This window comes from Bison bison, unplaced genomic scaffold (genome assembly GCF_000754665.1).
Source record: "Bison bison bison isolate TAMUID 2011002044 unplaced genomic scaffold, Bison_UMD1.0 scf7180017862158, whole genome shotgun sequence".
Classification (NCBI taxonomy): Eukaryota; Metazoa; Chordata; class Mammalia; order Artiodactyla; family Bovidae; genus Bison; species Bison bison.
Genome location: NW_011492730.1, coordinates 1,551,994 through 1,567,271, shown reverse-complemented (window position 1 = coordinate 1,567,271; position 15,278 = coordinate 1,551,994). Strand labels below are relative to the sequence as shown.

The 15,278-nt window shown below is 35.7% G+C and overlaps 1 protein-coding gene across 1 annotated transcript in view; it reads left to right on the top strand.

Moving 5' to 3' along the window:
* Positions 1 to 15,278, top strand: part of SMCHD1 (structural maintenance of chromosomes flexible hinge domain containing 1) — a gene marked incomplete at its 5' end in the record, with an annotated part of 126,878 nt that overhangs the window by 64,522 nt on the left and 47,078 nt on the right. The window contains 8 exons of the mRNA XM_010832731.1: positions 349 to 488; positions 2,161 to 2,295; positions 4,393 to 4,620; positions 6,755 to 6,903; positions 7,777 to 7,865; positions 8,268 to 8,386; positions 10,428 to 10,595; positions 13,043 to 13,168. Of these exons, the coding sequence (XP_010831033.1) occupies positions 349 to 488; positions 2,161 to 2,295; positions 4,393 to 4,620; positions 6,755 to 6,903; positions 7,777 to 7,865; positions 8,268 to 8,386; positions 10,428 to 10,595; positions 13,043 to 13,168 (1,154 nt within the window). The remainder of the gene's footprint in view (positions 1 to 348; positions 489 to 2,160; positions 2,296 to 4,392; positions 4,621 to 6,754; positions 6,904 to 7,776; positions 7,866 to 8,267; positions 8,387 to 10,427; positions 10,596 to 13,042; positions 13,169 to 15,278) is intronic.

Below are 15,278 nucleotides of genomic sequence, written 5' to 3'. Positions count from 1 at the left end.
GTTTAATAAACTTTTACTTTTTTCTTGAATACTGTTTTCCAGGATCTTTTTTAGTATTTTACACATTTGAGTGATTTCTAGCATGAGTTACCACATGTCTTAGCTTGTCCATAAAACCGAGGCTAGATCTCAAACATTTTAATACAATTGGAAATCTGTGCATTTGGGAGTTGTGTGTAGAATCTATTCATTTGGGGGTAGAAATGTTTAAACATGGATATTTCTTCTTTCTCAGCATTATTTAAAAGATACTAAAACTTAAAATGTTAAAAGCTGTTTCTTTTGCTGTTTTAACATTTCAGTTTTGGAAACCTGAATCTCATTTTCATTATATAAATTTTCTGGTAGGTCCTCCTCGTCGATTGAAAGTGAAACCTGATTCTGAAATTTTAGTTATAGAAAATGGAACAGCTTTCCCATTTCAGGTAGAAGTTCTGGATGAATCAGACAATATAACAGCACAGCCAAAGTTGATTGTTCATTGTAAGGTAAGCTGTTGTAAGATAAGAATGTGTAGATTTTGAGTGCCATTGTAGTAACTGGAAATCACTGTCTTTTGGCTCTTTTATAGTAAGCCTGATAAAGTATCTAGACTGTGTAATGATTATTCCATGCAGAAATTTGTGGGCTGTCTCATTGCCAATAATTTTCAACATCTCTAATCCGATAATGACACCAACTATGCCAAGTATTGAACTACAGATTACTCCCCGCTCCTTCCTTTATCCATCCTCCTCATTTCAGATGAAGTACTCAGTTATGAGTAGAATGATACAATTATCCTTGAGGATTAAGGATGGATGGGTAAATGAATATGAGTAAAAGAGCTCAAGAAGGAAAGGAAAACCCAAATAGGTAGAGTAAAAGAAAGAATGATGGTTAAGGAAGTTGATTTTTCTTCCAAAATCAGCATATTTTACCTAGAATTATAGAAACTTACTCTTTTTTTTTTTTAATTTAATTTTATTTTTTAACTGTACAATATTGTATTGGTTTTGCCATATATCAACATGAATCCGCCACAGGTATACACATGTTCCCCATCCTGAACCCTCCCTCCTGCCTCCCCGTACCATCCCTCTGGGTCATCCCAGTGCACCAGCCCCAAGCATCCAGTATTGTGCATTGAACCTGGACTGGCAACTTGTTTCATATATGATATTATACGTGTTTCAGTGCCATTCTCCCAAATCATCCCACCCTCTCCCTCTCCCACAGAGTCCAAAAGACTGTTCTGTACATCAGTGTCTCTTTTGCTGTCTCATAACAGGGTTATCGTTACCATCTTTCTAAATTCCATATATATGCATTAGTATACTGTATTGATGTTTTTCTTTCTGGCTTACTTCACTGTGTATAATAGGCTCCAGTTTCATCCACCTCATTAGAACTGATTCAAATGTATTCTTTTTAATGGCTGAGTAATAACTCCATTGTGTATATGTACCACAGCTTTTTTATCCATTCATCTGCTGATGGACATCTAGGTTGCTTCCAAGTCCTGGCTATTATAAACAGTGCTGCGATGAACATTGGGGTACACGTGTCTCTTTCCCTTCTGGTTTCCTCAGTGTGCATGCCCAGCAGTGGGATTGCTGGGTCATAAAGCAGTTCTATTTCCAGTTTTTTAAGGAATCTCCACACTGTTCTCCATAGTGGCTGTACTAGTTTGCATTCCCACCAACAGTGTAAGAGGGTTCCCTTTTCTCCACACCCTCTCCAGCATTTATTATTTGTAGACTTTTGGATCGCAGCCATTCGGACTGGCATGAAATGGTACCTCATAGTGGTTTTGATTTGCATTTCTCTGATAATGAGTGATGTTGAGCATCTTTTCATGTGTTTGTTAGCCATCTGTATGTCTTCTTTGGATAAATGTCTATGTAGTTCTTTGGCCCATTTTTGATTGGGTCGTTTATTTTTCTGGAATTGAGCTGTAGGAGTTGCTTGTATATTTTTGAGATTAGTTGTTTGTCAGTTGCTTCATTTAGAAACTTAATTCTTTTCATTCAGAAATTATCTAGTATATTAGTGAATTATACTTAGTTTTCTAATTTATAGTCAGAAGTAGTAGCTATACTACATTATTTGAAAATTTAAGTTATTGAGTAACAGTTGCATTTGATTGGGATCTTAAATTATTTTGTATGCTTCCAATAGTTTTCAGGTGCTCCAAACCTTCCAATCTATGTTGTGGATTGCAGTAGTTCTGGAACTAGCATTTTATCAGGACCAGCAATTCAAGTTCAGAATATTAAAAAAGACCAGACACTTAAAGCAAAAATTGAAATACCTGTAAGTTGTTATTGTTTTTCATTGGTATTATATTGAATTTTTATTCAAATACTCTTTAATAACTTTATAATATTTCATGTAAAGTTGTTTGACTTTTTAAGATGAGATATTTGTGATTCTTTTAGCCAGAGGGAAGAAAAGGCAAAAATGAAATGGTATAGTAAATAATACTTTGTATCAGATATTAGAAATTTCTTACTCAAACCTTTTATAATATCTATAGCTATTATTGATTATATGTTCCTAAAATTATTTTTTTCCTATTATTAGAGTGTAACAACTATCCGTTTTATTTTATTCGTTTGTTTCTTATAGTTACACCTATTTCTTAGAAAGTTTAATAAATGTCCCTGTTGAACCACTACTGAAGGATATATGAACATTTAATATGTATGTATAATTTAAAATAAATACATGGTTTTTCTTAGTGTTATCCTATAAAGAGAGTGCTGTGTTGATGTGCCAGGAGGACCCTTGTTCCTGGACGTTCATCATGGCTGAAGGTGAGGCCAGCCTAGAGGAGGGCAGGCAGGTGATAGAAGCATCTGCTTTCCGAAGATTGCTAAATGAGACAGTAGATACTTAAGCAAGTGAAATACCTGTACGTGATTTCTTCATGATTGATGTGGTGGTAGATGGCGAATTACCCAATCAGTTGATGAACCAATGTTTTTCCAACTAAGTATACATCAGCTAACACATACTGAGCCTCAAAAGGGTAAAAACTTTTATTTTTTAAAATTAGAATGAGATGATTTGACTTTATTCTAATTCTTTGAAACTAGTTATGTTTGATAATCTTAAAACATTTGTTATGCATTTCCTTTTTTTCAGTAATGTGAGCAATGTGTTTTTGAGTATATTGTCTTGCAAAAGAGCAAGACAATTCTGGAAGAAAAGATTTGTTGTTAAGGAGAAAGCTGGGCTTGAAAGCAAGGGAGCATTTACATACAATTATATAAATACTGCAGAGCAGCAGCAGGCTGAAAATCAAGAGTACAAGACAGTTAAAACAAAGACCACAGTATACCTGTAATATGCAGTTTAAAAATGTTATCACAAAGCAGTGACTCTTAATTTTGAGTCAGGCAAATAAGATGTGCTTATGATAGCAGCAGGTGGGTTATTTGCCTGATACTCTGTGAAGTAGTAATTTTGACTGTGTCATTATTTGTGTGAATGGGCTTTGATAGAATGACCTCAAGTAGATGAGGAAGGAGACATTAGCAAAGCAGGATTGTAAAGGTATTTTAGGTTTAGACTTGAATTTTTTGTATTCTATGGAATGCACTATACCTAGATTCTGAAATGATTGTGTAGTGTTTTAATTTTGTGTGCCTAAAATCAGTTTATGTAACATAGCAGCTCATCTCTGCTGATTCTTAAAACACTGCTGTTCTTATGACAAATTACAAACTGCTCAGCCTTGGGGCACCTAGAGTCCTTATCTAGCTACAAGCAACTCTGTCCACTTACCCCAATAAAAAATGAATTGAAAAAGCTTTAGAAGCTCCTTAAGTAATATATTTTATGGCAGTTATTTGTCTCTGATTTTGTAGAACATTCTTAATTTATTACACCTTTGTTCTTATTAATAAATGCTGACACCAAATCTGTGTCACATGTTAAACTTTCAGAAGTTTGCAACACTTTTAAGCAGATATACCAAGAGGAATGTTCTTTTAAGTCCAAATGTGCTAGTTTTAGGAGAAGGAAATGGCAACCCACTCCAGTGTTCTTGCTTGGAGAATCCCAGGGACGGGGGAGCTTGGTGGGCTGCCATCTGTGGGGTCGTACAGAGTTGGACACAACTGAAGCGACTTAGCAGCAGTAGCAGCAGCATGCTAGTTTTAGGTTTTAACAGTGTGACCACTTTCATTATTTATAACTTGATGGTATAAAATATGGGCTTGCTAATAGTACAGTGTCCTCTTAATGAGAGAACCTATAATTTTTAACAATATATAAGATGATCTCCCATAATATTGGAAATAAATTCCTAAGCAATACAAAAGAGTCACCATAAAAGCCAAAAATGATGTTTTCAGTACAGATGTTTTCATTCAGTATGTTATTTGTGTTTTTCTCTCTTCCCAGAGTTGTAAAGATGTAGCACCAGTGGAGAAGACTATTAAGTTGCTCCCCAGTAGTCACGTTGCTAGATTACAGATATTCAGTGTGGAAGGACAGAAGGCCATCCAGATCAAACATCAGGATGAGGTTAACTGGATAGCAGGAGATGTTATGCATAATCTTATTTTTCAAATGTATGATGAAGGAGAAAGAGAAATCCATATAACATCAGCTTTGACGGAGAAAATTAAAGTAGGTATCTCAAATAGATTATTTGCAAGAATTTTGTACATTTTTTGCTTGGAAGACTGAACAAGTTATATAGGCTGTCCTCTAAGAAGACGCTCATCCTAGCAAAACAACATTGTTATTTAGAACCCCAGGCTAAATAAAATTTTGTGTTTTTTTTTAACATGCACTAGATTGGAATGTTGAATGTGTCAAATCTGTGCTTAGAGAAATGATTTTGACACCTAAACAAAAATCCAGTCCTGATGAACTGTATTTATGTTCACAATTAAGATCTCTACTTGACCAGAGCAGTATTTTTGTAGCTCTTCTGAAGGCAGTAAAGAAAAGGTCTGTTAAAGGCAAACAGTAGAACAGTATTGTAAACCCCAAACCAGACCCCTGATTTGGCCATTTGAAATTGGTATAAGCAGTCTCTAAAATTGTTACCCGTACACAATGGTTTTGTCAGTTCTCACTAGCTTCAGATGGTCCTCAGCCATCTAAATGTAGCGTGTGTACCTTGAAAGGGTGAATCTATATGCTGAAACTGGAACAGCTCACCTCACAGAACCCAATTAAAATGGTGGTGTTTTTTTTTCCGTCATGCTGCATAGCTTGTGGGATCTTAGTTCCTCAACCAGGGATCGAACCCAGGCTCTTGACAGTGAGGAGTCATGACCACTGTACCACCAGAGAATTCTCCTCTTTTTGCAGTATTAAATTCTGTAGCCATTCTGAGTCTCCAAGATACAGGATCTGATATCTTGTAAGAATTGTTTACCAGGGTTCAGCTGACATGATTTTTAAAATCATATTTGGAATAGCCCTTGCGCCAGCCGGTTTATTTTTTCCCTCCATAATAAGAGAAGGGAGGATTGTGAGAGAAATAGTCCTTATCCTGCTTGGAAGGGAGGCAAGCCATTTTTATCTCTCAGCAGATCTGAAGGCAAGTGGTTTAAAAGTGGTACTAGCAACCTGGCTTCTGAACTGATACCTTGCTTTCTCATAATAATGTTTCTACAGTTTAGTTTCTTATTGGGATTAAGAATAAACATTGACTTGAGAGCCTCTTTCTGCATATAACCTTCTTTTTGCCATTCTCTAAGCTCATGGCCTGCTTTTGACACATTTTCCTCAATTTTAGTCATGATACATTTCTTGGGTTCCAGATATTTTAAAACATGTAGCTTTATTGACTATAAAGGATATTTATAATGTACACACTTAAAGTGATTGTGTAGTCTTTAGAGAATTATCTATTACTGAGGAAAGTCAACCCAAACTGATACAGAAATCCTCTGAGCAGACATAGGAATTCTCTGAGCAGACATAGGAATTCTCTGAGCAGAGAGCACAGCTAGGGTGAAGGAAGACAGCCATTTTGTGCAACTCCTGCTTGCTGCTTCCACTATTTAAAAAAAGAAAAAAAGATATAAAGAATAAACAATGGTTTACAAAGATAACAAGGTAACTAAGAAAGTTAGAATGGTGTAAACTAGGATCACAATATTAGAATATCAGTGATTTAAGAATCACAGTTATAAAGGCTAAAAGCATAAAGTTGAGCTAAAAGTCTTAAATAGAAAGGATTGGAAGTTTAAAAGTAAAATAGAGTGGGGTAGTCAACTTAAAAAATGGATCAAATAACAAAATATGGAGTTTAAAATTAGAGCTAAAAACATTTGAGAGTGGATTAAGATCAAGATGTGGCCAGGATGGTAATTATATAGTGAATTTAACTTTTCTCACCTTGCTGAATAGGGTCCACTTATATCTCATTTAAAACCTGTAATAATAAGATTCTTTTTGAAAAAACAAAAACAATTGACTATAACTTCTCAGAATTGATCACATAATTTGATTCCCATGGTTTTTTTAAACTATAATGACCAGAGTAATAATCTTATGGCAAAGTGCTAAAGGAATGACTTAGGAATATTTATTTCATTGCATTGAAAGATGTGGCAGTATTAACAGGGAAGACAATGAAGATAACTTTTTTCTCTTGGTAATATATGAACCACCATCATTTATAGTCATAAAGGGCCTGCCTTTTTCCTTAGAGTTGGGGAGCATGGGTTGGTAAGATAACTGGCAGTAGGAAGACATTGAAGTAAGCTTTATATGATTCTTAAGTATATAATTTCCCTTCTAGGTTAATTGGACTCCTGAGATTAACAAAGAGCACTTGCTGCAGGGTCTGCTTCCTGATGTGCAAGTGCCGACATCTGTGAAAGACATGCGCTATTGCCAGGTTTCATTCCAAGACGACCATGTGTCTTTGGAAAGTGCATTTACAGTAAGGTGTGTGGGCATATTACATTTTGAGATGTTCAGCATATGGTGACAAAAATGCTTTTCACCAAAGCATACGTATCAAAGTCATTTTTTAATGTAGAAATTTCCACAACTTCTTGGAAACAGGTTGTCTTTGGAATAAAGTTTCACTGATGATAGTGATTCGTTCTTAATATCACTCTCAGCCTCCACTTAACTTGCCCCTTTAGTATCTGCCACACTAGAACTTTTGTTAAAGGAATATCCTCCTAGGACAGACAACAGTGAAAACTCCTAGAAAATGACAAAAACGTGAGAAATATAAAAGATGCAGTGTGATCAGTCAATGTGTTGCTCAGAAGGAGTTCTTTCATTAGTTAGTGGCGATTTTCGAAGCTGAGTCTACCTGATAGAAAAGGGGAAATTTTAAGTAAATATATAGAAGACCTGTCCTTCACCCTGGCCTGTCAGTTCCTTGGCTGCCTCTTTTTTATTAACCTTTTCTACTTTAATTCTGTACACATTTCCATACTATTCCAACACTTAGAATAGCTCCATGTCTGAGACAAAATGATCAGATGTACCACTCTTCAGTCAGAGACAGATCTCTTGATGAGTCATTCTTACCAACCCATCTGCTTTTTTTTTTCAGTGCTCTCATGTCATAATTTCCTTCTAATCCAGGATAGATAACTGTGATCTAACATGCATTTATTTTTTTGGTCAGTATTCTCTATTGTCTTTGCAAGCTGTCTTTTCTGTATTTCCCTTTGGGTTAATAGTGATACTGTTTTTTAAGTTTAAGAAAATGAGCATTACATATGTTACTCCTTAGCATATTGAAACTGTTTTCTACAATAATGGTGTAATTAAAGCCTTTAATTTGTTAATCAATTTCAGACCACTTCCAGATGAACCTAAACATCTAAAATGTGAATTAAAAGGAGGAAAAACGGTACAGATGGGTCAAGAGCTTCAAGGAGAAATAGGTTAGTATGACCTACTTTCTTTCTTTAAAACACTTCTATAATACGTCCTTATGTTCATGTTTTGGCATATATAATCTGAAAGGAAAACTTTGGATTTATATATGGTTAATAGTTTAAAATCCACTGTTGGAAAGATTGAAGCATTTTCCCTATCTTTGCCTATGCTGACCTAATTCTGAAAACAGTTAGTTGAAAAGAATGTTGACTTTTGTTAGAAAAGAATGTTGACTTTTGTTAGCATAAAATAAATATGTGAGTGTGATTCATATCCTATATTTTTCTTATATCCAGATTATTACATGACACTAAATTGTTTCCTTCAAATATTCATGGTAAAACATGTGACATCAACATCATGTTAAATTAAGATACTGTAAAATTAAACTTCCTCCCCCTTTTTAGTTATAACTGTTACAGATCAGTATGGGAATCAGATTCAAGCATTTTCACCAAGTTCTCTGTCTGCATTGGGAATTGCTGGGATTGGACTTGATAGCTCACATTTGAAAACTACTTTTCAGGTATGACTGTTTCCCGTTAACAGTTGACTATTCCATTCAAATTATATATAACAGAAAGTTTGGGAAAAACAGAAATGAGAGAGATTTGATTGTTGCAGTATTTACAATGAAAAATTGTAAAAGTAATTTTTATTATGTAAAGAAAATTGAAGTAATTTTTATTATGAAAATTTAAACATACACAAAAATTTTGAACATACACAAAAATAACATAAGTAGTATAAATAATTCCCATGGTCCTACCAGTCAGCTTCAGCATTCATCACTTCCCCCTTACCTGTCACTTTGAAGCAAATTCTATACATCATACCATTTCATCCCTAAGTATTTTGACATGTGTACAAAGGTCATTTTTCATGTAGCTATTTAAGTAAAATTTCTTGGTGCTCAGTCCCTGCATTAAATAGAATACCTGGGAGAATACTAGTTGTAAAAGTATGCAAGTGTGCAGTTAATTGAGATTAGCTTGAAAAATAAGAATCCTGGTGAAATGATTTCTGCAAGCAAGGAAACACAAGTATTCTTGGAGAGATTAAAGATGGTTTTCTAGAAAAGATGTTGGAGTTGAGCCTTCAAGGAACCTACCAGCCTAGAGCAGGTCAGAAAGAAGGAATTCTAAGGCTCGAGTAAAGTTGAATCCATTTAGGGCATTTAGTGGTTTTTAAACCTCTTCTTCCTTTTGGAGCCTCCATTATCCCTCTTACCCAACAGAAGAATCATGAGAGTCTCATCATTGCCCTTCCTAACTGGAGTTTTTGTTTCCACTAACCTACTAGGCTGTTATTTTCTAGTTTTCAGAATGCCTTTTCTACAATATCTTAGCACTGCTGAGGAACTTCTAGTCGTGTTTTGTTTACTGTAAAAGATCAGGTTTGATCTATGACTTTCAGATGCTCTCTTGTCTAGCTTCACCCTCTGTGTAGATGAAGTCAGATAATAACCACTGTTGTACACGAACAGTCTCTTCTTCCTGTCACGTTATGCATAGACACCCATCCTCTTTCAACTGATTGTTCCTAAATTATAACCTGTTTTCCTACATCTTGTTTTCCCTGTCTGTTAGAGTCCCATCAGCATATAAACATGCCGTACTCTCTGTCCTTGGCCCTGAAACATGTCCATCTAGTACTGCCCTCTTTTTCTCCTTTTTATATATAGAACAACTCCTTGGAAGAGTTATGTATTCTCTCTGTTTTCACATTTTCAGTCTTATTCCCAGGCAGGCCTCTTGGGTTTTTCTGCCCTGTGCCACCTGACCAAATCTAGTGTCATTTTTCAGTTCCCATCTCATGCCACCTGTCAGCATTTTATACTGTGAGGTTAGACTCTGTCTGTTTAGGGTGCCTAAGTACGCCATAGTATTCTGCTACAGCACACCTGTCTCCTCCCATGGCTCATTCTCCAGTCAAGTTGACTTTCTTTCTACTGTCATTTTACAATTGATAGGTACTATCTTGACTCACTTTCATAGAAACAATGGAAGTCTACCCCTAGTCTCTGCATAAAAAAAAGAACCTTCCAGTTTTTTTTTTTTAAACCAAAGTTGTTTTTAAATAACACTGTTTTTAAAGTCTTTTTAAAATAAAATATTGATTTTAATGTGCCATTGTTTCTTAAGATTATTTCCACATCTTCATAAAATGTACTGCTCTTTTGAAGCACATTCCCTTGGTAATATCAACATGTAGGAAAAAAATATGGCAAACAGGGAAGGAGCTTGTTGGGCAGGCACATATGTGGCTATTTGGGGAGCAGAAAGGAGACAGTGCAAGGGTAAAGAAGAGGGAAATTAGGAAAAGATAAGGAAAAAGGACATAGGTTGAACCTTTTCGATCTCTCCCTCACAAAAGAGAATTTCAGTTTCTTGTCTCAAGGAAATGAAATTCAGGGCACGCCAATATTGGCATATGTGTGTTACTTGCTGCTGTTTTACCAGAAACACATCTGTATGCACATAGGTAGTGACAGCATTTTCTTTCTTTTTTCTGAAAACTAAACATGATCTTCCTGGTGTTTTTTTCAATGTGCTTTTCCTCACTAGGAAAATACACAAAGTATAAATGTGAAAGGCATCAGATTTATTCCAGGTCCCCCTGGAAATAAGGATCTTTGCTTTACTTGGCGTGAATTTTCTGACTTTATTCGAGTGCAGCTAGTTTCTGGGCCACCAGCTAAACTTCTCCTTGTAGACTGGCCGGAGTTAAAGGAGGTAAGTACCTTCCTGCCTTGATTGAAAGAATTTAATATCAATATTTTGACCTACTAACTGCTTCAGAGTGTTAGTAGATCAAAAGTTATATTTTGTTGTTGGAGTACTAACAATAGTAACAATAACAAAAGGACAAAGGAATATGAATTTTAATACTTTATTATTCATCACTGTGCCCTCATTTGTTAAAAAAAAATAGTGATACTTCAAATTCTAAGAGTTTTATTATAGAAATTAAAAATATGCATTAAAATAAAAATAGATAATGAACCACCAGTTTCAACAGTTACTGATGTTCACCAATTGTATTTCTTTGTTCTGTCTCACTGGCTTATTAAAAAAATGTTTTTGCCGGAATTTTTAAATGCATGCCAGATATCAAGTCATTCATTACACTCTTAAAAACATCAGTTTGCTTCCCTGTGCTTATAGTTATGCATATCTTAAATACTAATTTGCAAATCTCTGTCAAATCTGTTACCTTTCAATTTTCATTAAATTTTTAGAATTCTGATTTTAAAATGTTCACATTCTGGTGTTCAGTTATGGTGTGGCAGAGCCTTATCTGTTGGTACGAAAGGTTATTTTTTCTAATGGAAAATCATCTCACATGACCATGGTAGTAGATGAAATTATCCCACAAAGGAACTGATGATCTGAGAAAAGCTTACATATCTCTGCTCTAGTCCTTTTTTGATGTTGTCCTTTTTTGATTTGTAAATTTAAAAAATATGACAGTGCTTTAAAAACAATTTTTTCCTTAACACTTGTTGACTGAAGAGTTGTACTGCAAATCCAGTGCACTTGTTTTTATATAAGCGTATTTACTGCATAAATCAATGCCTTCTTAGAAACCTAATGATGTCAATAAAGAATTTGTTGACTGACAGTATCATGGAATAATTGGGTACCTTTGAGGTGGAAAAAATCTTTACATGTTCATATTTTTAAATGATTTTGTGGAGGGGAATAGAAAAATTAATGACAGCTTGTTAACTCAAAAATTTATTATAGGATTTATTTGCAGATACCACTGAAATCCAAAAGCTTTAAAAATAAAACGTAAAACCAATTCTCTGTTAAGAGATACGTTGTATATGAGTAAGGCTGAAAATGTTATCATTGAATATGTGGTTTTCCTAGAATTTTCCAATTTAATTTTTGACCTACCTCCCTCGTCCACACACAGGATCTTAAATAGAAAGGGGAACTAATTTAACACCTAAGCATGATAAATAGAAAAATTATATAAATATACATATATTTTCTCAGTTGATCTTCAACATTATGATGTATTGTCCTTCCTTATAAATGAGGAAACAGATTCCTTCCTTACAAATGAAGAAACAAATTCTGAAACGTTATATTGCATGACAGTATTAATAAGTGGCAAATCATGAACGTTTGGTTTTGGTTATTTCCTTTCTCCACTACTACCCAGAAGAATTTTCAGCTAACAGCTTGGGCTGTAAGTTGTTTACTGAAAGATATTCTTTACCAGGTAGTTGCTGTTTGATAGATGGACAATTATGTAACTAGAAATAAAGACCCTGATGTGTTTACATTTGGAAACATTAGCACTTTTTGTGTATTCAGGCTTTTTATAAACTTTAGCACATAGAATATAGTCTATCCATGAAAATTTTTTTGGTAGTCAAGCATAAACCAGCTTCAAGGGTATCTTTTAAAAAAAAAGTTCCTAACACATTATTGATGTTTCTCCCACTTGTTAGCAACCTCCTAACATAATTGGAGGGATGGAGGAAGCAGAGGGAACATTACTAGTAGGAGAGAGGTGATAAATCACTTTCCTTTTTTGCTAGTTATGTCTTTCCTATCTTCTTTTTTTCTTTAACTTTTAACATCTGATACAGAGGATTGGACTTTTAACAGGTTTCTTGCTTGACAGTGGGTTTTCTTTGATATACCTAGGTCAGCATACAAATTCCCAGAGTTACACAGGCCTTATTTGGATTAAGGGAAAGGCAAGAATCATTTTAAGTCTACACTGTTTTGTTTAAGTTTATCCATGACTAGCCCTATTTGACTAGCAGCTGGAAAGCTGTGCATACTGCTTCATGTAGACTTGACAGAGTGCCAACAATTGGTGGAGGAGTTAGACTGTAGATCGACCAGTGCTAAATATGAGAGCCTGAGATAAACTTCTGTTTCCATTGCAGTCCTTGCAACATGTAATTTTCAGAATTCTTGACTAGCTCTGGAAGCCAGTAATGTCAAATATATTTTCCCTTTTATCAAATTTTTAATCATTTCTATAAGAAGAGTATTATTAGTGACAGTGTAATTGAATTTCAGAAGTTTATTTTAATGGATAAAAGGAGCTATTTGTGAGTAAAACAGATAAATTCAGTGATTGTTTCACTTAAACAGTAATCATATTGTTCGGCATGTGTTAGTGCTTCTTAAAAGATTTGTATATGTTTTAGTCCATTCCAGTGATTAATGGAAGAGAATTGCAGAATCCTCTCATTGTTCAACTTTGTGATCAGTGGGATAATCCAGCACCTGTGCCACAGGTTAAAATAAGTCTTGTAAAAGCTAACAATTTAAAGGTACGTTTTAAACATCCTTAAATAATTCTCACTTAAAATTTTGGCTTTCATTCTCAGGATCATCGTATCTTTAGCTGTTACCTTTCTTTTTTTTTTAAAAATAATATCTTATATAATCTTCACTATTGCTTAGTTTTGTTTTTGTTATTCAGTCACTAAGTTGTGTCCGACTCTTTGTGGTCCCATGGACTGTAGCATGCCAGGTCTCCCTTACCCTCACTCTCTCCTGAAGTTTGCCCAAGTTAATTGCTTATTTTGTCAGTCTAACATTTTAATAGTTATTTTGAGGAAGTACAGTTTATATCTTGCAAACAGTGTAACAAGAGATAGCAGTCTCTAATTATGACTGTTATTACACAGTATTAATAATATCTGAATTTCAGATTACGAATAGGTAATGCTGACAAGGTGGAAGAAGTTAGATACAATGACCTGCAGTCTGGGTTATGAAGCAGGCATTATTGGGGAAACTTAAAAGCTCTAAGGGTGAAGCAAGAGAGTCATATGAGTAGTTGTGCTCTGCCTGCCTTTTGGAGAGCTACCTGGGTAGAGCTGTTGAACCTCTACTGAGACCTAGTCTAGGGAAATCAGCAAGCATGAACATGGCCTTGTAATGTTTGGGTGCAAACATAGTGCTTGGATACCAGGAAGTCCAGGATTAGGTTCAGTTCAGTTCACTCGCTCACTCATGTCCGACTCTTTGTGACCCCATGAACCGCAGCATGCCAGGCCTTCCTCTCCATCACCAACTCCCGGAGTCCACCCAAACCCATGTCCATTGAATTGGTGATTCCATCCAACCATCTCATCCTCTGTCGTCCCCTTCTGCCCTCAATCTTTCCCAGCATCCGTCTTTTCCAGTGAGTCAGCTCTTTGCATCAGGTGGCCAAAGTATTGGAGTTTCAGCTTCAACATCAGTCCTTCAATGAACACCCAGGACTGATCTCCTTTAGGATGGACTGGCTGGATCTCCTTGCAGTCCAAGAGACTCTCAAGAGTTTTCTCCAACACCACAGTTCAAAAGCATCAATTCTTCGGTGCTCAGCTTTCTTTACAATCCAAGTCTCACAAACGTACATGACCACAGGAAAAACCATAGCCTTCACTAGGCGGACCTTTGTTGACAAAGTAATGTCTCTGCTTTTCAATATGCTGTCTAGGTTGGTCATAACTTTCCTTCCAAGGAGTAAGCATCTTTTAATTTCATGACTACAATCACCATCTGCAGAGATTTTGGAGCTCAGAAAAATAAAGTCAGCCACTGTTTCCACTGTTACCCCATCTATTTGCCATGAGGTGATGGGACCGGATGCCATGATCTTTGTTTTCTGAATGTTGAGCTTTAAGCCAACTTTTTCACTCTCCACTTTCACTTTCATCAAGAGGCTTTTTAGTTCCTTTTCACTTTGTACCATAATGATGGTGTCATCTGCATATCTGAGGCTATTGGTATTTCTCCCGGCAATCTTGATTCCAGCTTGTGCTTCCTCCAACCCAGCTTTTCTCATGTTGTACTCTGCATATAAGTTAAATAAGCAGGGTGACAGCATACAGTCTTGATGTACTCCTTTTCTTGTTTGGAACCAGTCTGTTGTTCCATGTCCAGTTCTAACTGTTGCTTCCTGACCTGCATACAGGTTTCTCAAGAGGCAGGTCAGGTAGTCTGGTATTTCCATCTCTTTCAGAATTTTCCACAGCTTATTGTGATCCACACAGTCAAAGGCTTTGACATAGTCAATAAAGCAGAAATAGATGTTTTTCTGGAACTCTCTTGCTTCGATGATCCAGCAGATGTTGGCAATTTGATCTCTGGTTCCTCTGCCTTTTCTAAAACCAGCTTGAACATTTGGAAGTTCACAGTTCTCGTATTGCTGAAGCCAGGCTTGGAGAATTTTGAGCGTTACTTTACTAGCATGTGAGATGAGTGCAATTGTGCAGTAGTTTGAGCATTCTTTGACATTGCCTTTCTTTGGGATTGGAATGAAAACTGACTTTTTCCAGTCCTGTGGCCACTGCTGAGTTTTCCAAATTTGCTGGCATATTGAGTGTAGCACTTTCACAGCATCATCTTTCAGGATTTGAAATAGCTCCACTGGAATTCCATCACCTC